General features: G+C 42.5%; 1 protein-coding gene across 1 annotated transcript in view; it reads left to right on the forward strand.

The window, feature by feature from the left end:
* The window catches only part of CDC14A (cell division cycle 14A), a gene marked incomplete at both ends in the record, with an annotated part of 169,007 nt that overhangs the window by 29,458 nt on the left and 113,807 nt on the right, over window positions 1–25,742 (forward strand). Inside the window, 2 exons of the mRNA XM_080691478.1 lie at window positions 2,991–3,035; window positions 13,924–14,016. Coding sequence (XP_080547604.1) covers window positions 2,991–3,035; window positions 13,924–14,016 — 138 coding nt within the window. The remainder of the gene's footprint in view (window positions 1–2,990; window positions 3,036–13,923; window positions 14,017–25,742) is intronic.

A 25,742-nucleotide genomic window follows, 5' to 3' on the forward strand; every position in this document is an offset into this window, starting at 1 on the left:
TTATTTGGAAAAAGGGTCTTTCAAGGCATCGAGGCTGGCTTTGAACCTGCCTGATCCTCCTGTCTCCGCCTCCCAAGGGTGGGGATTACAAGCGTGCACCACCACGCCCAGCAATAATTTGGTATTATTTTAACCGATAACTTCATCTTAGAATTCTTCTCCCATGTGATTTTCTAATTCCTTCAAGCATGGTTTTCTAGTTTGGAAATTTTTATTCCTTCCAAGTAAAGCTTTTGTGATTTTCCTCTCATATTCGATCCCTTTTGCAGATAGGTAATATTTTTGCAGAAAATTCTGTATTTTACTGCAATTTGCAGTAAATTTACTGTAATTTGTAGTAAATTCTGTTCTACATTCAGATTTGTCATTTTTTAGTTGTCAAAGGCTTTTTTTTAAAGTTGATGATTTGAGGGGGCCATTCATTGCCTTTTTGTGTGGGTCCACATGCGTTTTATTCCCAGTGGCCTTAGTTGATTAGAAGTAGAATTATGTTGATTAGAATGGGAAATTATCCATCAAACATCTGCTTACATTACAAATTAAAAACAAATATCCCTATCACCACCACTACCAACAAAAAAATCCTGGTTATTTTAAACTGCACTTTAAAAAACTTGTTGTCTGTAGCTTGGTGGTAGAGCACTTGCTTAGTGAGGCCCTGGGTTCTAGTCCTAGCCCCACAAAATAAATAAAAATAATTAATAAGTAGTTAGCAGCCAGGCGTGGTGGCACACACTTGTAATCCCCACGCTTGGGAGGCGGAGACAGGAGGATCACGCAGGTTCGAAGCCAGCCTTGCTGGTTTAAGAGACCCCGTTTCCAAATAAAAAAAATATAAAATAGGTCTGGGAGTGAAGCCCAGAGGTAGAAGGGTTTCCAGCAACACTAGTACCACCAAAAAAAAAAAAAAAGTAGTTAGTAATAAGAGTTATGCAATATTAACTTGTAAAGCCAGATGTGGTGGCACATGCTTGTAATTCCAGTACTTGGGAGACTGAGACATGAGGATAGTAGGTTCTTGGCCAGCCTCAGCCACTTAGTGAGGCCCTTTGCAACTTAGTGAGACAAAATGAAGAATAAACTAGTTCTGTAAGTGTAGCCCGGAGATAGAATTCCTATGGGTTCCGATACACAATAAAACATACATGTGCACACACACACAAAATTGTATTTAGCTATTTCTTTTCTTCCTTTTTTCTTGGTGTGTGTGTATGTGTGTGTGTGTGTGTGTGTGTGTTACTAGGGATTGAACCCAGGGGTGCTCTATCTCTGAGCTACACCTCCATCTCTCTTCATTTTTTATTTTGAAACAGGGTTTTGCAAAGTTGCTGAGGGCCTCACTAAATTGCTGAGGCTGGCCTTGAACCTGTGATCTTCCTGTCTCAGCTTCTCAACTACTGGGATTACAGGCATGTGCAACCACACCTGGCTATAGTTTGCTCTTTCTAGTCAATGGTAACCGTGATGGAGGATGCAGTCAAGAGGGGAAGATTTATTGAAGCGAGACTAATTTGCAAAAGTACCTATTATTTAATATGAAATGCCACTGATGATTGGCAGACTAGAGCAGAAATTGTTAACCTTATATTTCAGGGGATTCATAAACCCTGAAATTGCACAATTTTATGTGTATTTACATTTTTTTCTGGGGAGATTTATAGCTTTTTATCAAGTTCTCAAAGGATCCCTGGTATAGGTTAGACTATTGGACTAGAATATAAGGGCTTCAGAAAGAGAAGGTTGTATTAACAAAAGACAAAGTCACGTTATTTTCAAAAACATAATACCTTCTCTAAATTTTATTAGTTCGATTACTGATAATCTGAGAATTTTCTAAACATAGTATGAATAGACGGGTTTTCCCTAAAATAGTCAATGCAGTTTTAGTTATTGATTTCACTTTTCCTCAGGGGAAAATAAATCTCAGTTTGGGGGAAAATAATCTCTTAAAAATGGGGACATTTTCTAGGGCAGGGAGTTTTTTTTTTTTTCTTTCCTTTTTAATACTTGCTGTTATGAGTCAACAGGACAATTACAGTAATCTCGAAAACTGTTTTATAAAGGATTCAGAGAGTAGCCACAGAAATGTAATTCTGAGTTTAAAAACATCCCCCATAGGCTTTCCAGGGTGGGAGGGGAAGGGGAGTGGGCATCGTGACATAAAGGATTGTATTGAGGCCTCGAGTCCCTGGCAGGTAGTGGGGCTCCAGGAGTGTCCCTATTGCTAAATGAATCAGAGCAGTAACTCTAGCCTGGAAACCAGGCTCCTGCTGCCGTCTCAGATGGCTGTACACAAGAGCTCTTTTGATGTAACGATTAGACCACCCTCATTTTATAACCACAAACACAGGTTTTGATTTCTTTATGCAGTTTTCTTCTGTTTTTCAGGTTCCTGGGCTTGGGAGGGCAACTATATTCTGGAGAGAGTTTATGTAGTTAAAGGGTACGAGGGCACTGAAACTTTAGCTCACTTGAGAGCAAACACGTAGAGTTCTCAAGGCGTGGACCTCTTTGCCATTCGGGAATCCGTAGGCCAGAAGAAGCCTGCCATAGAGAAATCCTGTGTGCCTCCACCTGTGTCACCAGCATGAGCAAATAATATTTTTTTTCTTCTATTTTTGTAGTACTTGGAATTGAACCTAGGGGCTATCTCTGAGCTATATCCTTGACCCTGGTCTCAGTAGCTTGTTGAGAGTCTTACTTCATTGTTGAGGCTATCCTCAAACCTGTGATCCTCCTGTCGTGGTCTCCCAAGTACTGGGATTACAGGTGTATACCACCACGGCCAGTTTCAAGTAATCTCCTTGAGCAACTTTTCCCTGACATTTTGACCACTACTTCAGTCAAAGGTGCCATTTTATTAATAAAATATATTGGGTTTGAAACACAATGGACTGTACCAAGACCTCTCTTTCTTTTTAAAGAAACCATTCAATCCTATTTTATCTTAGCTCAAAATAAAAACATATACTATATTTTGTTTTGTGCAGCCAAAGAAAACTTTCAAGAATATCCCTTTCCTGGGAAAGCTGGAGGTAAAGCATACAGAGGTCATGGCTACCCACAGGAGGCCTGCTCATTTTTTTGCCTTTGCAGTGTGATGACCATTGATTGCTATGGAGGTGCTGCCTGCTACAGCCGGCCATGGCTGTGCCAGCCTGGTCCCCTGTGAGATGCCTGGCTCACCACAGCCCCTCTGCTGTGACCTCTTAACCTGACCCCTATCACTGGCAGAGAACTTGCTTGTTTCGAGAAATGCATGGACTCGATTTCTTAGTAAAGAGCATCTTATCTTGGCTGCAATATCTTCCTTAGCACAATCAGACTGATTCATATGGCTTAATTAAATGCAGCGTTCTAACCAAATAACTTAAAGGTTTTACTTTGAAGCATGGCAGACAACTTTACAGAAAGGCTGCTTAAAATCTACATTTTTCAGTTGACCAATCCACTTTTCTTTTGGTTTTGAGCTTAATTGCATCACCTTTGATTATTTAATGGTTAGTTTGTGGTCTCCTGACCTAAGCTGAGCAGGCGCATGACTTGTGTATGCTGCATAACCCACGGAGCGCCTGGGCTGGCTCTGTGTATGGCACGCCATCATCGCCTTCTCTGAATTGCTGTGGCTCGTTCTTCCTAAGGGGCACTCTTACTAGAATACAACTTTTCACATAGTTTTCTTTTCTGAGAAAAGAAAGGGGCGAGGAATCAACACGCTTACTTGACGTTGTGTTGTCCTGCGGTAGCAGTTATTTTACATGGGATTGAAGTACCATTGATATCAGATAGTGTATTACACACTTACTGTGGTTTCCATCAGAGTGCTAAAACTTTGTCTTGCAGGTAAGCAATACAGCTCTGGATTTTTTTTTTTTTTTGGTGGTACTGGGGTTCCTGGAAGCCCTTCTGCCTCCGGGCTACACTCCCAGACCTATTTTATATTTTTGAAACAGGGTCTCTTATGCCAACGCGGCTGGCTTTGAACCTGCGCGATCCTCCTGTCTCCGCCTCCCAAGTGCGGGGATTACAAGCGTGCGCCACCACACCCGGCCAGCTCTGGATATTTTTATAGTTTTGGTTATGTTAGTTGATACTCAGTACAGAATTCCATCTTTTATCTACTACTTTAACCTTGTTAAATAAAACAGTTATAACCGGACATGGTGGCGCACGCTTGTAATCCCCGCGCTTGGGAGGCAGAGACAGGAGGATCGCGCAGGTTCAAAACCAGCACTGGATTAAGAGATCCTGTTTCCAAGTAAAGAGTATAAAATAGGTCTGGGAGTGTAGCCCGGAGGTAGAAGGGTTTTCAAGGAACCCCAGTACCACCAAAAATAAATAAATAAATAAATAAAACAATTATTGTACCTATTTTTCACGTCATTTTGTTGGTGCTGGTGTCTTGTGAATGTATCCCCATGCACTTATTCTCTTGTTTGCAGTAAGCACTGGCTTATATTTTGCATCAAATATTCATTAGATTGTGAGGATAGGGACTGGGGCAGACCTCCCAAAGTGTTTGATACATAACAGTTGCTCAATTCATGCTGATAGAACCAATAGGACTTTATCTAGCCATACTGTCCTGCCACCCAGATACAGCAAACTGGTTGCGTATGGTCTGCATTTGGTCCATAGGTATGTTTTGTTGGGCATGAATGCTGTTTTAAAAAAATTAAATTTGAAGCTGGGCGTGGTGGCACACGCTTGTAATCCCAGCATTCAGGAGGTTGAGATCGGAGCATCGTGGTTCGCGGACAGCCTCAGCTACTTAGTGAGGCCCTCTGCAACTTAGTGAGACCCTGTTTCAAAATAAAGAATAACGGCCGGGCGTGGTGGCGCACGCTTGTAATCCCCGCGCTTGGGAGGCAGAGACAGGAGGATCGCGCAGGTTCGAAGCCAGCCGCGCGTGCTGGCTTAGGAGATCCTGTTTCCAAATAAAAATGTAAAAATAGGTCTGGGAGTGTAGCCCGGAGGTAGAAGGGCTTCCAGGAACCCCAGTACCACCAAAAATAAATAAATAAATAAATAAATAAATAAATAAATAAATAAATATAAAAAATAGGGCACCGGGTGTAGCTCAGAGGTGGAACACCCCTGGGTTCAATTCCCAGTACAAAAAAGAAAGATGAAAATTTCCATAAAGTTCTGGGGTTTGGGGTGCCTTTGAACTTTCATAGCATGTGACAATTGTGGGTCCAGATGCCTGCACAGAAACAGCAGCAGGCTGGAGGGAAGCATGCCTGGGGAGGGAATGCTTTTCTAGTTTGTCAGCTGGTCCACTCTAGATTCTTGGTCCTGGAGAACGTCTGAATTTGGAACCTCTGGAATAACTCCGTTTAGGGCAGCTTGATCATGGAGTCATTAAGGCACTTGTTCCTAAGATGGGGATTTGTTTTAAAAATAGGAGGATCCCAAGTTCAGGGCCAGCCTCAGCAACTTTTTGAGACATTATTATTATTATTATTATTATTATTATTATTATTATTATTTTGGTGGTACTGGGGTTCCTGGAAGCCCTTCTACTGTAGGGCTACACTCCCAGACCTATTTTATATTTTTATTTGGAAACAGGATCTCTTAAGCCAGCGCTGCTGGCTTCGAACCTGCTTGATCCTCCTGTCTCCGCCTCCCAAGCTCGGGGATTACAAGGGTGCGCCACCAATCCCGGCTTGAGACCCTATTTTAAAACAAAAAATAGCTGGGCGTGGTGGCACAGGCTTGCAATCTCAGTGCGAAACAGGAGGATTGCACGGGTTCAAAGTCGGCCTCTCTGGTTTAAGAGACCCTATTTCCAAATTAAAAAAAAAATAATAAAATGGGTCTGGGAGTGTAGCACGGAGGTAGAAGGATTCATCCCCAGTACCACCAAAACAAGCAAGCAAACAAACAAACAAACAAACAAAAAAACCCCCCAAAAAACAAAAGGAAAAAAATACAATAAAAAATAAAGTTGGATCTAGGAATCTAACATGGGGATTATAATGTTCCTGGGGGTTCAATCCCAATTACACACACACACGCACACACGCACACACACACACACACACACACACACACACACACACACACGTTAAATATAATCATAAAGTGTATATGATTAGATTTAGTGCCTTCTTTCTTTTTTATTTGAGTAGGGGGCCTTACTATGTTGCCCAGACGGTCCTCAAACCCGTGGGTCAATTGAGACTCCTGCCTCAGCCTCCTGAGTGGCTGGCACTATAGGCCTGTATCACTGTGTGCCTAGTTTCATTTTTGATTTCTGAAAAATTTTTAGTAATGTTGATCAATTCAGCCCAAGAGCTATATGAATTCTGAACCACAAGACTTGTGATAGCCTCATAATTGAGATTTATACAGGTTATCAAGCTGAGTCAGCAAGTCCTGGATTTCTCCCATCTCCATTTACTGCGCAGATGTTCACAGCAGGCCCTCCCTGGCTCCTGGCTCCTGTTCTCCTGGTAAAACACAATATGCTCACTCTGCAGCCTCGCCCGGGACTGCGGCGCTGGGAGACACCTGAGCTCAGCCCTCTGGCTCTGTTCCTGGTATTTTGGAAAATCATGGGGTGTAGTACGTGACCAGGAGACGTTAGCTGTTCTTGTCGCTGCTGCATCAGGCTGTGTCCTCTTTGGTTATAAAGATGCAGACGGCCATCCAGCTGTAGTTTTAAGATAGATATCTAAAATACAGGGTGGACAGCAGTTACAGATTCTGCTTTGTAATGGTCTTGTGGGGCCTCACTGCAGAGCAGGCAAGAGGCCAGAGATCTCTCTGATGTCCTCTCTCCTTTATATTTGACACCATATTCCTCTGATGTGACCGGTTTCTAGCTTTGCTTTGCTGTTATACACAGAGTTTTTGCGATCTCCGAGCTTCTCAGGTAAAGTACAAAGAATCTGTAATGGAGGGGTTGGCTCACTCAAAGCCAGAACTCTGGTGTCACCGTGCAGGTTTCTTTGAAGGGCCAGGTCCACCTGTCTGACCGCGGAGAGGACAGCTCAGAGCGAGGAGGAGCAGCTGCCCAGCATTAGGCAGGCTGGTCTCCTGGGATTAGGGCAGAATCTGAGAAGAAACTGCGGGGCTCAGGCAGTGTGCAGAGTCCTGTTGTTTCCAAACTCTGCCTTCCTCTTCCTGCATGGTAAAGTTGTTCCATGAAACTCACCCATCTTGAAGGATGAGTTAATATCCTCTAAAGGTACTTTAGCCTTCCTGTTCACACTGGATGCATTGTTTCTTCCAGGACGCTTTGATTATGGAATAGGGAGGGCATTCATTTGCTTATTTACTTATTTATTTTTGATCCTAGGGATTGAGCCCAGGGCGGTTCTACCTCTGAGCTGTACCCTTTTTAATTTTGTAGCAAGGACTTGCTACTCTGTCGAGCCTGGCCTTAATTTAACTTATCATCCTCTGGTCTCAACCTCCCAAGTACTGGAATTGCAGGCATGTGCCTCCAGCCTCTAGTGCTTTTCTTTCGGTATTGGTGACTTGAGCCTCACTTCTGAGTTTCACTTCTGAGCTACACCCCCAGCCCTTATTATTTTTAAAAATTTTAAAACAGGGTCTTGCAGCTGGGTGTGGTGGCTCACGCTTGTAACCCCAGCACTTGGAAGGCTGAGACAGGAGGATTGCACAGGTTCAAAGCCAGCCTTAGCTACTTAGTGAGGTTCTCAGTAACATAGTGAGACCCTGTTTCAAAATAAAATATAAAAAATAGGTCAGGGGTGTACCCTGGAGGTAGAGACCCCTGGGTTCCATCCCCAGGACCACACACACACAACCCCCCACCCCCCAAAAAAAACAACAAACAACCAGGGTCTTGCTGTTACTGAAGTTCTTGCTAAATTGGTGATGCTGCCGGATTCTGTTTTAGCTTCAAAAGTACTGGGATTATATACATGTGCTACTGTGTCCAACTGCCTAGCTTTTTTTAAAATAAGGCAGGGTCATATTTAATATTTCCATTTTTTGGGGCAGCATTAGGGATTGAACCCAGGAATATTCTACCTCCAAGTTATACTCCAGCCCTCTTTTATTTTTTATTTATTTATTTTTTGGTGGTACTAGGGGTGGAACCCAGAGGCTTTCTACCTCCGGGCTATACTCCCAGACCTTTTATATATTTTTTTATTTGGAAACAGGGTCTCACTAAGTTGCTGAAAGCCTCGCTAAGTAGCTGAGGCTGGCTTCGAACCTGCGCGATCCTCCTGTCTCAGCCTCCCAAGTGCGGGGATTACAAGTGGGCGCCTCCACACCCGGCTTAGTTTTTATTTTGAAACATGGTCTTCCTAGGTTGCTGAAGACCTCTGTTAAATTGCTGAGGCTGGTCTGGATTCTGCGAGCCTCCCAAGTTCTGGGGTCACAGGTGTGCACTACCATGCTTGGCTCATGTTTCGTATTTGAAAGGAACAAATATATTAAAAGAGTTTTTTAAATAAGATCAATCATAAAATATCAGCAACGTTTTATTATCCCTAAAGCTTTTTGCTGCTGGGCAGGATGTCTCCTCTGTTGAAAAGTGTCACTGGTACAAAGCTTTGGGGCAGGGTGACCCATGCGAGGGAAGCCTGGCTGTGGCAGGAGGGAAATGAGGACAAATGAGTACCTGGGTTTTCTCAGTCATCATTCACTTTGAATTAGTTTTGATTCCTTGAGCGAGAGCTCAATTCCCTGCTCCCTCACCTAGGAGATACTGGCCAGGCTTCACTAAGCAGATCATCGTCTGTGCTTTTGAGACTTAACTGAGAAGATATAGCATCAAAAACACTTGAGCAATGTCAGTACTGGGAGGTTCAATCCTTTCCCTATAAATCAGCAGTAAGTTCTTTTTTTGTGTGTGTGGTTCTAGGGAATGGAACCCATTCTACCTCCAAACTATACCCTAGCCAGATTTTTTTTTTTTATTCTTTTTTTTTGGTGGTACTGGGGATGGAACCCAGGGGCTTTCTACCTCTGTGCTGTACTCCCAGACCTATTTTTATATTTTATTGGAAACAGGCTCTCACTAAGTTGCTGAGAGCCTCACTAAGTAGCTGAGGCTGGCTTCGAACCTGTGCGATCCTCCTGTCTGAGGAGTACTGGGATTACTCCTTCCCAAGTACTGGGATTACAAGTGCACCACCAAGCCTGGCTTTATTCTTTATTTTGAAACTGAGTTTCACTAATTTGCAGAGGGCCTCACTAAGTAGCTGAGGTTGCCCACAAACCTGGATCCTCCTGCCCTAGCCTCCAAAGTACTGGGATTACAAGCTCTGCTCTGCTCAGTAAATTCCTTTTTTTTTTTTTTTTTTTTTTGAGGAGGGGGTCTGGGGATGGAACCCATGGGCTTTTGACCTCCGAGCTACACCCCCTGTCCTATTTTTCATTCTTTATTTTGAAACAGTGTCTAAGTTGCACAGGGCCTCACTGTAGCTGAGGCTGTCTGTGAACTACGATCCTCCATTCTCAGCCTCCTGAATCCTGACGTTACAAGCATGCGCCACCACACCCGGCTTCAGTAAATTCTTAAAAAAAGTTGTGCTTAGCCGGGCATGTTTTTGTAATTCCTGCACTTGGGAGGCTGAGACAGGAGGATTGCACAGGTTCGAAGCCAGCCTCAGCTACTTAGTGAGGCTCTCAGCAACTTAGTGAGACCCTGTTTCCAAATAAAAAATATACAATAGGTCTGGGAGTATAGCCTGGCAGTAGAAAGCTCTTGGGTTCCTTCCCTAGTACAACCAAAAAAAAAAAAAAAAAAAAAAGTTGTGTTTGTTTCCTGTTGGCAGCTTTCCTTAGGAAATATTTTATTTTGTTATTTTATTTAATTTTTTTGTGGTACTGGGAATTGAACCCAGGGGCACTCTATCTCCAAGGTGTACCCCCAGCTTTTAAAATTTATTTACTTAAAAATTTTTTTGTGGTACTGAGAATTGAACCCAGGGGCATTCTACCTCTGAGCTACACCTCCAGCCCTTTTTTTTAATTCTTAATTTTGAAACAGGGTCTCACTAAGTTGCTGAGGCTGGCTGCCAACCAGCGATCCTCCTGTCTCAGACTTCCAAGTACTGGGATTACAAGTGTGCCAAGGCCAGCTATTTTTTTGTTTTTGAAACAGGATCTCACGAGGTGTGAAGCTGTTCTTGAACCTGTGATCTTTCTCAGCCTTCCAAATACTGGGATTACAGGCATATGCCATCACATCTGGCCCATAGCAAATATTTAAAAATAGTTAAAATTTTTAGGTCTAAAAAAAAAGGTCTATCTTATTTTATTTGCAGGTCTGGGGATGGAACCCAGAGGCATTTAACTTCTGAGCTACACCCCCTGCCCAATTTTTTATTCTTTATTTTGAAACAGGATCTCACTGAGTTGCATAGGGCCTCACTAAGTAGCTGAGGCTGTCCGTGAACCGCGATTCTCCCACCACACCAGGAATATGATGTAATTTTTGAAAGGCTGTAAATTTTAAGAAATTTTTCTAAAGTCTTTAAAATTTTAATTTATATTATATTTACATAAAACACATGTATAGATATCCAGTGAAAAGCAATTGTCTCTCAGATTTCTGTCCTCCTCTGCCTTTATGGTTCCACCAAGCTAGTCTCTGTATCCTAAATAATTTAGGAGAAAAAGAAAGAAAACAAAAGCGACCTTAAATCAAACAAAAGCCTGAAGCCAACACACCCAAGCAGTGAGCACGGGTGGAAGAGCAGTGTGGGTGAAAGTTTGGGCCATAGATTTATAAAGCCACTAGAATTCCATAAGCCCGGCGTGGTGGCACATGCCTATGATTCTGGTACTTGGGAGGCTGAGACAGGAGGATCACAGGTTCGCGGCCAGCCTCAGCTACTTGGTGAGGCCTTCTGCAACTCAGTGAGACCCTGTTTTAAAATAAAGAATCAGCCGGGCGTGGTGGTGCACGCTTGTAATCCCTGCGCTTGGGAGGCTGAGACAGGAGGATCATGCAGGTTCGAAGCCAGCCTCAGCTGGCTTAAGAGACCCTGTCTCCAAATAAAATATAAAATAGGTCTGGGAGTGTAGCCCAGAGGTAGAGGGCCCCTGGGTTCCATCCCCAGTACCACACACACACACAAAAAAAAATAAAAATAAAAAAAAATAAAATTAAAGAATCAAAATTAGGGCTGAGGGTATGGCTCAGGTAGAATGTTCCTGGGTTCAATCCCCTGTACCTCAAACAACACCAAAGAGTTGATTGCTGATATTTTTCTTCCTCACAGTGTTTTAGGGAACCTTGGAAATACCAAGAGAGAGGGGGCCACAGCGCTGGGAGTGCTCGCACTTGGCCTGACTCCTGTTTACGGAGGCCCGGCCACGAAAGGCGGGCAGGAGGGATCTAGGATTCAGAGATGAGAGGGGGATGCTTCGGTCTAAAGCGCCCTCACGCCCCTTCTGAGAGCGAAATGAGACATAACTTGGTAAATCAAACATCACTTGCTGGTGGAGAGTAGTGGCAAAACCAATCAACAAGTAGTAAAACTAAACAGCAAAAGGAAACGGCAGTTGGCGTGGTGGTGCTGCCTTTACTCCTAGTGCTTGGGAGACTGAAACAGGAGGGTTGCAGATTGGAGGTCAGCCTCAGGAACCTAGCTAGACCCTGTTTCAGAACAAAATATACACAGGTTAGGGGTGTAGTTGGAAGGTGGAATGCCCGTGGGTTCAGTCCACAGTACCAGAATAAATAAATAAATAAATAAATAAATAATAAATAATAGGAAATGTCCAGGCAGTTTAGTTGTAAATTAAAAAAAAAAATCAAGAAAGTAAGGAGACATGGGTCAACACCATTGGTAGTGACCTTGAAGTCTCTGGGGGATAATTTCAGTGTATTAACTTGACTGAACTAAAATAAAGTGGTATACTCTTTTTCTCTCTTACTTTATACAAGTATTTTCACAAATCTGTCAGTGAATAAGGGTATTTTTCTTTTACTGTTTTTAAATCAACCACTGATTTTCAAATGTACAGTTAAAAAAGGCAACTACCATTTTCTGAAAATGTGATTTTGAGTTCTTAAAGGAATACCTGCAGGGGCGGTGAGGGGCTCTTGGCTCACGGCTGGGATGCGTGTTGCTGAAGCTTCCAGGTGGAAGCCCAAATAATGCTGCTTCACTCAGGGGGTAGATGCCGGATTTTATTTTTCTTTAAGAAAAGAATATGATAAAGGATTTTCTGTGGGTTGTGTTCAGTGTTTAAGGTATAAAGAGCCACCTTTATGGCCAATATGAATTTACATACAATATTATAGTATACTGTGTATTAAAATTGTGTGTGTGTGTTTGTGTGTGTGTGTGTTTGTGTGTGTGTGAGATGTGGTGCTGGAGATGGAACCTGAGGGTAGTCTCTAAGCTACCCCAGCGCTTTATATTCCTCATGTTTGGAACAAAGTCTCACTAAGATGCTGAGGGCCTCACCAAGTTGCTGAGGCTGGTCTAGGACAGGAGGCTGCGATCCTCCTGTCTCAGCCTCCAAAGTACTGCAGTTTAAGGCGTGTACCACCATGCCCGGCTTATGTGCCTGTATTTTGAAAGCTATTTGTGAAAATACTGTAACTATTTTGGAATATGAGGAAACTGAGTAGATCTAATTGAGTTGTATCTGTGTTCTCGTTGTACAAGATTTTTTTTTTTTTGGTGGTACTGGGGTTCCTGGAAGCCTGTCTACCTCCCGGCTACACTCCCAGACCTATTTTATAGGTTTTATTTGGAAACAGGGTCTCTTAAGCCAGCACAGCTGGCTTCGAACCTATGTGATCCTCCTGTCTCCACCTCCCAAGTGCGGGGATTACAAGCATGCGCCACCACACCCGGCGTTTATTTGAATTTTGATTTATTATTTGATTTCATTTAACAGATTTTGTGTGTGTGTGTGTGTGTGTGTGTGTGTGTGTGTGTGTGTGTGTGTTACAGATGATTGGACTCAGAGGCATTCAACCTTTGAGCTTTCTCAAACTCAGTCTTGTTCTGTTTTTTAATTTGAAATAGGGTCTCATTAAGTTGCTGAGGACCTCACTAAGTTGTTGAGGCCGGCAGTGAACCTGCTCTCTTCCTATCTCCGCTTCCCAACTACTAGAATTACAGGCCTGCACTAGGATGCCTGGACTAAGATTTTTTTTTGGTATTGTGGTACAGGTGATTGAACCCCAAGGACATTCTACTTCCGAGCTATGCCCCTAGTCCTATTTTATTTTTATTATTTTTGTAGTTCTGAGTATTGAAACCAGGGGCATTCTATCTCTGAGCTATATCCTCAGTCCTAGTTTTTAAATTTTCATTTTGAAACACGGTCTTGCTAGGTTGATGAGAGTGTCACTACTTGCTGAGGTTGTCCTTGTCCTTCAATCCTCCTGTCCTGGCCTCCTAAGTACTGGGATTACAGGTGTGGACCACCACACCCAAATTAACAGATTTTTTACCCCCCACTCTTTTCATGTTTAATATGCATATATAGGTACTATATTACATATCTGTTTTATTGTCAATTTTTTTTTTTTTTTTTTTTTTTTTTTGCGGGTCTGGGGATGGAACCCAGCAGCATGCTACTTCCGAGCTACACCCCTGCCCTATTTTTATTATTTATTTTGAAACCGGGTCTCACTGAGTTGCAGAGGGCCTCACTAAGTAGCTGAGGCTGTACCGTAAACCCGATCCTCCGGTCTCAGCCTCCCGAATGCTGGGATTACAAGCGTGCACCATCACGCCCAGCTTTTATTGTCAATTTTTATATATGATGCCTTCAAAAAAGTGAACTAGTAATTCCCACCCCTAAATGTGCCCATATTGAAATGCCTTAGAAATGAAAGTTGAAAGCTGTTAAAATTTGCTTACCATCCCACATCTTGAAAGATAAGAGATGCTGGTTATCTTCTGCTTATTTTGACATTGTCTCCATGGTTGTGCTCAATTTTGTATTTTCTCTTTCTAGTCCTACAGTTTATCAAGAAAGAAAATAGTGCACTACACCTGTTTTGACCAGCGGAAAAGAGCAAACGCAGCGTTTTTGATAGGTGCTTATGCCGTAAGTACTTCCGTCACAATTATTTTTTTGTCACCAGGCCAGTGGAATGCCAACACTCAGTAAAACCCCAGCCACTTTTCCAGTGGAATCCAGACAGGGGAAGATGTCTAGCAGCTCGGGAGTTGATTTGGAATAGAGAGCGCAGACCAACATCATTGGGGTGTTTACTCTTGAGATTTTATTTCCTAGAACAGTAGATAGCAAGAGACTCTTGGAACCACAGTGTGCATCTTGGATTCCACAGTTCTCTAAGTGTTTCAATAAAAGGAATACCTAGTAAGGATACTTCCAAGAAAAAAAAATACTTGTGTGTGAATGAAATAAATCATGGACAAATCTAAAGCTGTTAAAGTGTTCCTGTATGGGAGAAAATCTTAGCTTGCACAGGGGAAGATTATTATTACTGTTATTCTTAGACCATTCTTTTTTTTTTTTTTTGGTGGTACTGGGGTTCCTGGAAGCCCTTCTTCCTCTGGGCTATACTCCCAGACCTATTTTATATTTTTGAAACAGGGTCTCTTACGCCAGCGCCGCTGGCTTCGAACCTGTGCGATCCTCCTGTCTCCGCCTCCCAAGCGCGGGGATTACAAGCGTGCGCCACCACGCCCGGCATTCTTAGACCATTCATTTATCTATACAAATGTTTATAGAAGGACACCTGAATATAAAGTATGCACATAGGACAGCTTCCCTAATAACCACATATGACCTTGTTTTTTTTTAAAAAAAAATACGAGGGATTGAACCCAGGGGCATCTACCTCTGAAGTGCACCCCCAACCTTATTTTTAATTCTTTATTTGGAAACAGGATCTCACTAAGTTGCTGAGGCTGGCCGCAAACCTGCAATCCTCCTTTCTTAGCCTCCCAACTACTGGGATTACAGGTGTGCGCCACCATACCTACTTCAGATATGACCTTTAAAAAATAATTTTGTGCAGTAATTTTGTTTTTGTCAACATGACCCATGTTACAGTTTCTGGAATTTTTATATAAGCTGGCACTGAGTAGAAACTGAGTAGACAGAAACTATTTGGTCCAAATGTACTCACAACCTAGAGTAGCTTTCCCAGTGTATTTTCAGGGATAGTATAATATCCAGTTTGGAATGCTAGTTTTGTGTCTGTGTATTATACTGGAGATTGAACTCAGGAGCATTTGACCTCTGAGCTTTACCCCCAGTCATATTTTTATTTTTTAATTTGAAACAGGGTCTCACTAAGTTGCAGGGGTCTCACTAAGTTGTGCTGCCACACCTGGTTCTCCCTGCCTTTAAACTAGCATTCCCAGCTGGGTGTGGTGGTACACGACTACAATCCCAGTACTTGGGAGGCTGAGATGGGAGGATCCCAGGTTCACTGCCAGCCTCAGCTAATTAGTGAGGCACATTGAAATTTAGTGAGATATTGTTTCAAAATAAAAATTAAAAAACAAGGCTGGGGGTATAGCTTGGAGATAGACTGCCTCTAGTTTCAATTCCCAGTAAAACACACACACACACACACACACACACACACACACACATGCACACACGCATACACGCACACACACAAAAGTGCAAGGGAAGCTGGGAGTGTTGTTGCACGCTTGTAATCCCAGCATTCGGGAGGCTGAGACAGGAGGATCGCGGTTCTTAGACAGCCTCAGCTACTTAGTGAGGCTCTCTGCAACTCAGTGAGACCCTGTCTCAAAATAAAGAATAAAAATAGGGCTGGGGCATAGCTCAGAGGTACAACGCCCCTGGGTTCCATTACTGGAAAAAAAAAAAAAAAGGTGCAGGGAGAGAGGTGCCACTTCCTGTCATCTTCAGGGTAGAGAGAGAACACCAGTGCTTCTCTGATGTCTGGGGACAGTGCTTTGTGACCTTTCCAGGGCCTTAATGGAAGAGGTGCCAGCTAGTTGACATGAATTTCTTGCCACATCAAACCTGGGCTCCAGGGCCCGGGCCCAGCGGCGCTGTGGGAAGGCCGTCAGTGTGGCGGGTCACAGGCTGAGAGGAGTGGCAAGGTGACAGCGGAGTGGGGCTGGGCCTCGATTCTGGGACTGAGGTCCTCCACTTTGCCAGCCCTTCCTCCCCAGTCAGACGCAGTAAAGTCTCAGGCCATTTCCTGGGGCCCTTTTCCTCTCTTGCTGCTAGGGAGAGTGGCTTGAAATCAGGCACGAACGAGCCTTTCGTTTCAGGGGCTCTGCGATGCCCTCAGAGCCACTCTGTCTCCCTCAGCTTGCTTTAGTTTCTTTATCTGTAAAATGAGAGGGTTGGATGTCGTGACCCCTACATTTCCCTCCAAATCTTAGGCTTCTTCCAGGCTATTGCTTTTATTTTAGGAGCGTTCATGCAAAAGCATTAGCAGAAAGGTTTCAAGTGCTGGTGTACTGGACTGAGTGCGCATGCTTATTTTTCAGTTTACGTTGATAGTTATGACTCATTTGAAACTAATGGCTGACCCCACGGCGGCAGTGTGGGGCGCCTGTGCTAATCTCTGGACTCTGTGGGGTTCTGTGCTGCTCTGTGAGCTGGCAGACCATCCTTTGTCATAACGGGTTGCCATCAAGGAGCCATCCATCTCCCGCCCTCCTTTCTGTCCCCACTTTCTCTCCCTTGCCCCTCGTCTCTCTTTTCTGTCCTCCCTGTTGTGTTTAGGCATCTGCAGAGCTTTTTTTTTTTTTTTAATCCACCTCTCTATTGTTTCGTATCTATAGCATCTTTTCAAAATTATTAGTATTTAAACTATATAAATTATTTAAACTATATTTGGTGCCCTCTCCCCCCTCTGTAGAGCTTTAAAAGGAATTCTAGTCAAAACGGACGCGTCGAGCCTGCGATAACTACCTCTCCTAATGCAGACGTTTCTGCCACTTTCAAGTCAGCGAAGGGAGACAAAAGTACTGTTGGCTTAGAGGAGGAAGTGCCAGAGCACAGTGATTTGTCTTGGTCATTTCCCAGTTGATTTCTTTTCCTCATTTTGGAACGCATGCTCCAGAAAGCTTTTTGAAGCACATCCCTAGTAAAGATGAAACTTAGAGCTGGGCGTGGTGGCGCCTGCAATCCCAGTACTTGGAAGGTCGAGACAGGAGGATCATAGGTTCAAGGACAGCCTCAGCAGCATAGTGAGACTCTCAGCCACCTAGTGAGATCATGTGTCAACACAGAAACATTTACAAAGGGTGGGAGTGTAGTTCAGAGGTAGAATGCTCCGGGTTCAATCTCCAGTTAGAAAAAATAAAAGGAAAGAAGGAAAGGAGCATTGCAGTCTTGTCTTGGAGTTTTCTGCCATTCACTTATTCACTTAAGTGTTGACTCAAGTCTTATAAGAAGATGTAACATACATATATACAAGTCTGAGTTACATTTCACATGTGTGAAGTGTTGCTAGCTGGGTAAGGCTGAGTCTTAGGAAGGAACCTGCTTTGAATACAAAGCCACGTATCCCGCGATACAAACTAGCTGGTTATGTTTTTATCAGAGAGAAGTTCTTAACAGTGAGGTTGTCACAGTGATCTTAGCCAAAAGGGCCAGAAGCGATGTGCCCCCTTTTTAAAATATAGCATCAGCTTTCTTGCAAGGGGCACTGACTAATAAAAATGTTTTGTACTATGACAAGCTTATTTTTTCTGAGGTTTTGTTTTCTTTTTGGTAAAATTTAAATAATACCAGAGTTCCTCTATCTCACAGAATTATTCTGAAGGTCAAACATCTAACTACCTTTTGGTAGCTCTGCATTATATAGCTAATGATATTTCAAATTGTGGCAAAAGATAATTTTTTTTGTTTATTTGTTTTTGGATACTGGGATTGAACCCAGGGATTTCTACCTCTGAGCGACACCAGCCTCAGCCCTTTTTTTGTTTTGAAAGAGTCTTACTATATTACTGAGAGTCTTGTTAAGTTGCTGAGGCTGGCCTCAAACCCGTGAGCCTCCTGTCTCAGCTTCCCCGGTACTGGGATTATAGGTGTGCACCACCACACCTGTCAAGAACTTTATATTCCTTCTTTCCTAAACTTACTTTCCTAATTGCCCCCTTTCTAGTTATAAATTAGCTGTCATCATCGCCTTCTACGTCAAAAGTAGTAATCATCTGGTTTTTTCTTTTGGTTCTCTCATTCACCTTCTACTTGTTGGTAACTTTGGTCAGCTGCCCCTCTAGAGCTCATCTGGAATTGGTATACATCTTTCCATCCACACCTGTCACTTTGCCCAAGCCACGGTTACTGATGACCTGGACTACCATCATATGTGTTTCCTTTTTGTATGTTGGTTTCCCTGTTGTTTAGTTGCCACAAAATTGTCAGAGTGGTCTTTAACAAACATAAATCAGATCACATTATTACCCTGTTTCCAATCTGACTGCTCACAGTAATGCCATAAAATTCATGTTCCATAAGATCTGGTGCTGCTAGCACCTCTGGTCTCAAGGGGTTGCCTCTGTGTTTTCCACAACTTAGCAAGACCTTGTTTCAAAATAAAAAAATAAAACGGGCTGCGGGTGTAGCTTGGAGGCAGAACAACCCTGGGTTCAATCCCAGTACGTGGAACACGGGTTCCGTCATCCTGGGCTTCTAACCATGCAGGTTTTACTCTTGGTCCCCTGAGAAAGTCTTGGTACTTCCACTCTATCTGGAATGTCCTCACCATGATTAGAGATGATCTCTTCTGTTTTTCATTGCAGAGCTGGGGATTGAGCCCAGGGCTTTCTTCATAAACGTTCTACCTCTCAGCTTCATCCGCAGCCTTGGAATGTTCTTACTTCAGACCTTCACATGCCTGGTTCCTCTGCTGTTACCATTTCAGCGAGGTTCTTCTCTCAGCCTCTGCCTTGCTACCCCCATCCTTAACTCACCCTCCAGGCCTTTGTGGTTTTGTTTTGGTTACAGCACCCTACTATTTGAAGTTACCTTACTTGTTTATGCATTCACTTGTCACCTCTTTCTCAAACTGGAGGGTAGGGACCTTATCTGTTTTGTTCATTGCTGCTTGTCTAGAGGGTGATAAAATATTTTACAGGGGTTGGCCCAGGCATTTCACCAGTTGAATTGGAAGCTGGCCACAAAACCAAGGGAGATTTCCTGCTGGGCCGACTCATGGGAAGGTTTCGGGTGTGTGTGGGCATGGGGACCCCTAGATTAGGTTGGTCAGGGTGGAGTAGGGCGTGTGCTGGGGCAGCAGGAATTTACTACCTGAACACTGTTATAGTTTGAATATGAAATGTGTTGAAGGCTTGATTTCCAGTGCCTCGACTGGGTGCAGGGCTCTTGGGATAGGGACTCAAGGTTTTTTAATTGACGGGTTTGTAATTCAAACTCATGGTGGAAACTGTAGGTGGTGGACCCTAGTTAAAGAGTCGTGTCCTGATGACCTATCTTGTCCTTTGTCTGCTTCTTGACCACTTGAATAAAGCTGCTCTCCCATTCCATCTTCTTGCCTCAGGCCCAAAACACTGACAGATACTAGAACTTCTGAAGCCCGGACCCCAAGGAAATTTTTCCTGAATTGCTTTTCTCAGATATTTTGTCACAGTCAGGAAAAGCTAATACACATGTTGAGTGTCAGCTTTCAAATTATGCCCGACACACAATAGATGCTCTTCAAATATTTACTGCATGAAAGCCGGGCATGGGGGTGTGCGCTTGTAATCCCAGCGCTTGGGAGGCTGAGACAGGAGGATCACACAGGTTCAAAGCCAGCCTCAGCTACTTAGTGAGGCTCTCAGCAACTTAGTTAGACCCTGTTTCCAAATATAAAATAGGTCTGGGAGTATAGCCTAGAGGTAGAAAAGCTCCTGGGTTCTACCCCCAGCACCACCAAAATAAATAAATAAATAAATAAATAAAAACAAATATTTACTGCATGAAGGAATGATGAGGCGAGAATCTGAAAGAAAGAAGGTAATTCATAGGCAACTCCTGAAAATGACCAAATTGGATGTAAAGTACAGTGTGCTGTCTCAAAACATTTAAAGTACTGCTTGAGCCAACTGTGGTCTCTAAAGGTGTACAATCAGAGTAAATACTATTGACTAAAGGAAATACCTAGTATATATACAGTGATATTACTTCTTGCTTTTTTTTTAAAAAAAACTTTTTGTCCTCCCACTTTATTGTGATAAAATGAACATAAAATTTACCATCTGAACTGTTTTCAAGTATGTGATTGTTTAGGTTAGAAAATTAGTCAGGTGTTATGATATACACCTGTAATCTCAGTATTTGGGGGCTGAGATAGGAGGATCACAAGTTTGTGGCCAGTTTGGGCAACTTAGCAAGTCTCTGTTTCAAAATAAAGCAGGCTGGGGGTGTAGCTCAATAATAGAGCCCTTGTCTAGCAAGTATGAGGCCTTGGGTTAAATTCTCAGTATAGCAGAGAAAGAGGGAGAGAGAAAGAGAGAGAGAGAGAGAGAGAGAGAGAGAGAGAGAGAGAGAGAGAGAGAGGAGGGAGAAGAGAGAGGTTGAGATTGATTTTTCTGCATTGTAAGTATTTCTACAGTGAATCTTACCTAAAAGGCCAAGGAGTGATTACAAATGTTCTTCTTTGTGCATTGTTATTATTATCATTATTACTTGTGGCACTAGGGATTAAACCCAGGGGCACTAGGGATTAAACCCAGGGGCATTCTATCTCTGAGCTACACTACACCCCCAGGCCTATTTTTATTCTTTATTTTGAAACAGGGTCTCACTAAGTTGCAGAGGGCCTCACTAAGTGGCTGAGACTGGCTGCGAACCTGTTATCCTCCTGTCTCAGTCTCCCAAATACAGGGATAACAAGTGTGCACCACCATGCCCGGCTTGGAGTTTTATCTTTAGATTGCCAGAAATGGGATTAATAACTAAAAAAAAAAAAAAAAAAAAAAGCACTTTTAAGGCTGTTGGAGCATATTGTTATAGTTAAACCATTTGCACTAAAATTTGGTATCATTGGAATCTCTAGTTTTTTTGTTTTTTTTAATTTTTTTTATTGGTGCATTATATTCATACAATTTATTGGGGTAAAAAACTTGTGTGTACAAACATGTACTCATCGCTGATTTAACCCCTACCCAAATCCCACCCCATTCCCTCCCCGTCCCTCCCTTCCTTGCTTGACTTAGTGATTGACTTCGATAGAATCTCTAGTTTTATATACTTTTGTATACCAGGTGTGAGCATTAAAGCCGAGCATGGTGGCACACACTTGTAATCCCAGTACTTGGGAGGCTGAGTTAGGAGGATCTCAGGTTCAAGAACAGACTTAGCTACTTAGCGAGGCCCCCCACAACTTAGTGAGCCTGTTTCAAAATAACGAATCAAATAGGGCTGGGGGTGTAGCTTGGAGGTAGAATGCCCTTGGTTTCAATCCCCAGTACCGCCAAAAAAAAAAAAGAAAAAGAAAAAGAAAAAGATATAAACATTATAATTTTAGAATTTTGGTGAAAAATGTTACCTTATGGTTTTACTAATCATTTCTTTGATTAATATTGAGGTTATTACTCTGATAGCTTCATTTATAGCTCTGTTAACTTTTTTAATGCTTTGTGTTTGTGTTTTTCTCTGTTTAGATCATATAAAAATTAAAGCCGGCTATTAGTCTTTTTCTTTGAAAAGAAAAAAGATTTTCTTGTGTCTGGTATCAATAGATGCAGACCACTGTAAACCACACCCATTAGTTCAAGTTTCTGTAAGAAATTAGGAAGTCCTTAGACCTTAAATTCTGTCACTCATCAAAATATTGTATAAAGCCAGGCATGGTGATGCATGCCTGAGATCCCAGTTCTTGGGAGGCTCCGATAGGAGGATCGCAGGTTCTAGGCCAGCTTCAGCAACTTCATAAAGCCATCTGCAATAGTGATGACCTGTTTCAAAATAAAAAATAAATAAAATGGGGCTGGGTATGTATCTAAGAGGTAAAGCATTTCTTGGTTCAACCCCCAGTACCAGAAAAGAAAAAAAGAAAAAAAAAAAGGGAAAAGAAAAAGAAAAAAACTGTATTAAGTTCTTCTCTATACATGAATATAAAGGTAGCTAATGGACTATTGATTATTTATTAGTAAACCTTTTACTGAATATACAGAACTTTATGTTCAGAACAGTATTGTTCAAAAGTGGTTAGAGTGTGTATATGTTTATACCAGTGGAAATCAATATACCCAGCCAATGAACTGTGAATGTGTTTTTATTTTTATTGTTTGGGCCATGCATATTTGTTTTCTTATTCACTAACTCATGAGTCATCCATAAATTGTGATTTCAGAACTGCTTTAGATAGTCATTAATGTAGGTAAAATTATCAAGACAAATGTTAGTTCAAAATGATACAGGCATGTACTTTGAATGTTTATTTATTTATTTTTTTGGTGGTACTGGGGGTGGAACCCAGAGGCTTTCTACCTCCAGGCTATATTCCCAGACCTTTTTTTATATTTTATTTGGAAACAGGGTCTCACTAAGTTGCTGAAAGCCTCACTAAGTAGCTGAGGCTGGCTTCGAACCCGTGCGATCCTCCTGTCTCAGCCTCCCAAGTGCGGGGATTACAAGCGTGCGCCGCCACGCCTGGCACACTTTGAATGTTTATTAAACCAGCAATATAGCCGGGTGTGTGGTGCATGCCTGTAATCCTAGTACTCGGAAGGCTGAGACAGGAGGATCTTAGGTTCAAGGACAGCCTCAGCAAGTAATGAGCCTCTCATCAACCTGGTGAGACCCTGTTTCAAAATAAAAATAGAATATAGGGCTGGGGGTGTAGCTCAGAGGTAGAAAGCACCTGGATTTGACCCCCAGCACCAAAACAAACAACAACAAAAACTCAGCAATACAATAGATGCTGGTGTGTTGAATAGACTGTGACCCTCCTCCGTAGCTTCTTGGTAAGTAACGGATGGCATCATCCTTCTACTTAGAGATTCGTAGAGAGGAAGGGAGGGGTGGCACATGGCCGGGCAGGGCAACTTCCTGTTTGCAATTCCTTCCGTTTGTAGACTGATGGGCAGGAACCCCTTTGTGATATTGCCTGTGAATGGGCCAGGCAATCCCTGTTGGCTGGGATTTATCCCTGTTGGCTTATATTTTTGGGTGGCTTGAAAACAGGCCAGGCTTCCTAAATCATGCGACCTTTCTAATTTAAGCCTCTTTGAGTCTGGGAGTCCGACTGGGCAGCCACACGTGGTTAGTGCGGCATCGTCCCTTCCTTGGTCACCTCTCCTTGTGTGTTTTATTAATCTCTGGGCTAGGAGGCTTCTCATTTGTGGAAGGGTCGTTTCTCAGACTAAACTGCATATATATTTTTAGTAATTGTATTTTCTTTTCCTCTGTTGGTATTCTAACAGGCTTCCTCTGCTTAAACGAGCTCTTGAATTTATATATACATGTGCAGCTATACATGATGTACTGTTATATTTATAGTAATTAACTCACATATTTCTGATTCTTAGTAACCTTGGAATAACATAGACTTTTTTTTAGTGGATTGAACCCAGGGGCATTCTACCTCTGAGCTATACCCTCAGCCTCATTTTATTTTCAAACAAGGTCTCACTAAGTTGTTGGCTAGCCTGGAACCTATACTATCTTAGCCTCCCAAGTATTATAATTACAGGTGTGTGCCAGTTTGTCGGGGAATGACATATACATTCTAGGTGAAAAAGCTTATATCCATTTGTTTTATTTAATACTAATGTACTGTTTATTGAGCACTGTGGCACATGCCTATAATTCCAGTACTGGGAGGCGGAGACAGGAGGATATCAAAATTGATGCCAGCCTCAGCAACTTAGTGAGGCCTTCAGTGACTTAATGAGATCCTGTTTCAAAATTAATAAATACACTGGGTGTGCTGGCCTACGGCTGTAATCCCACCACATGGGAGGCTGAGATAGGAGGATTACAGGTTCAAGGACAACCTCTGCAAGTTGTCTAAGACTCTTATCAACCTAGTGAGACCTTGTTTCCAAATAAGAAATAAAATAGGGCTGGCATGTAGCTCAAAGAACCCAGAATGCCTCTGGGTTCAATCCTTAGTTACCACATATACACAAAAATTAATAGATAAATATAAAGTGCTGGAGTGTAGCTTAGGGGAAGAGCACCTGGGTTCAATCTTCAGTACCAAAATAAAAATAAAAAAAAAATAAAATAAAAAAGGAAGAAAGAAAAATGATGTATCATTTTAGAGCCTGAAATTACTTACTTGTTTATTTTCTCTCCCTTTAAGGGGAGGTACTTTGTCTTCTTTTTTTATTTATTTTTGTTTACTTTTTTGTAATACTGGGGATGGGACCTAGGGGCATTCTACTTCCAACCCACACCCCCAGCCCTATTTTTTATTCTTTATTCTCAAACAGGGTCTCACTGAGTTGCAAAGGGCCTCACTAAATAGCTGCAGCTGTCCGTGAACCGCCATCCTTCTGTCTCAGCCTCCCAAATGCTGGGTTTACAAGCGTGCGCCACCACGCCCGTCTGTCTTATTCTTCTTAATAGATACTAGAACAGTATCTGGCACATCCTACGTGCTCAGTAAATGTTTGAAGAACACATGGCTGAATGTTTAACTGATAAGTCTTTTCCATTTATTAATTTTAATGTCCTTTTATTGGTGCATTATAGCCTCCCATCATAATGAAGTTCATGATAGTGACATACATGCACACACCACTTGGCGGGCTTTCCCCAGCTCCCTCCCCATTCCACCTCACCCCTTTTCCCATGCAGGGTACGGAGGTTGGCATTGGCATTTTCACACATGTATAAGAAGCCGATGGTAGTAATTCTGTCATTGATCCTTCATCTACCCCCCTTCCCTAGACCATATTTCTGGTGTCACTGGGGTTTCTTCTCCATCCTCTGGAGTCCCTGTGGTATCCCCATCCCTCCTTAGCTTCTGCATATGAGAGAAAACGTATGACCCTTTGCTTTCTGTAACTGGCTAATCTCACTTAGCATAATGTTCTTCAGGTCCTTTTATTTTCCTTCAAATGACATAATTTTGTTCTCTGTTGCTGAGTAGAATTCCATCGTGTGTATTTCCTGTAATTTTGTAATCTATTCTTCTGTTGATGGACACCGAGGTTGGTGCCATAATTTGGCTATTGTGAATTGTGCTGCGGTGAACATGGATATGCACATATGACTATAGTTCTCTTTTTAGTCCCCTTGGAAAGATACCCAGGAATGGGATAGCTGGAATAAATATAAGTTCTGGAAATTTAATATGAATATTTATTTTATTTATTTATTTATTGATTGATTGATACTGGGAATTGAACTCAGGGACATTCTACCTCCAGCTACAAACCAGCTCTTTTTCTTTTTTTAATTGGTTTTGTTTTGAAACTGGGACTTGTTAGGTTGTTGAGAGTCTTGCTATGCTGCTGAGGCTGTCCTCAAACCTATGATCCGCTTTTCTCAGTCTTCCAAGTACTGGGATTACAGTGTGTGCCACCATGCTCAGCTATGGAGTTATTTATTTATTTATTTATTTATTTATTTATTTATGGTTCCACTTGGAGGGTGGAACCCAGGGGCTTTTCTACCTCCGGGCTATATTCCCAGACCTATTTTCTACTTTATTTGGAAACAGGGTCTAACTAGCTGAGACTGACTGGCTTCGAGCCTGTGTTATCCTCCTGTCTCAGCCTCCCAAGCACTGGGATTACAAGCGTGTGCCACCAGCCCTGGCCCTCAGCTATGGGGTTATTTAAAAGTTAGAATGCAGCTGGGTGTGGTAATGTAATTCCAGTACTTGGGAGGTGGAAACAGGA

Source organism: Muscardinus avellanarius, assembly GCF_963383645.1.
Source record: "Muscardinus avellanarius genome assembly, chromosome: 3".
In the NCBI taxonomy this organism is placed as follows: Eukaryota; Metazoa; Chordata; class Mammalia; order Rodentia; family Gliridae; genus Muscardinus; species Muscardinus avellanarius.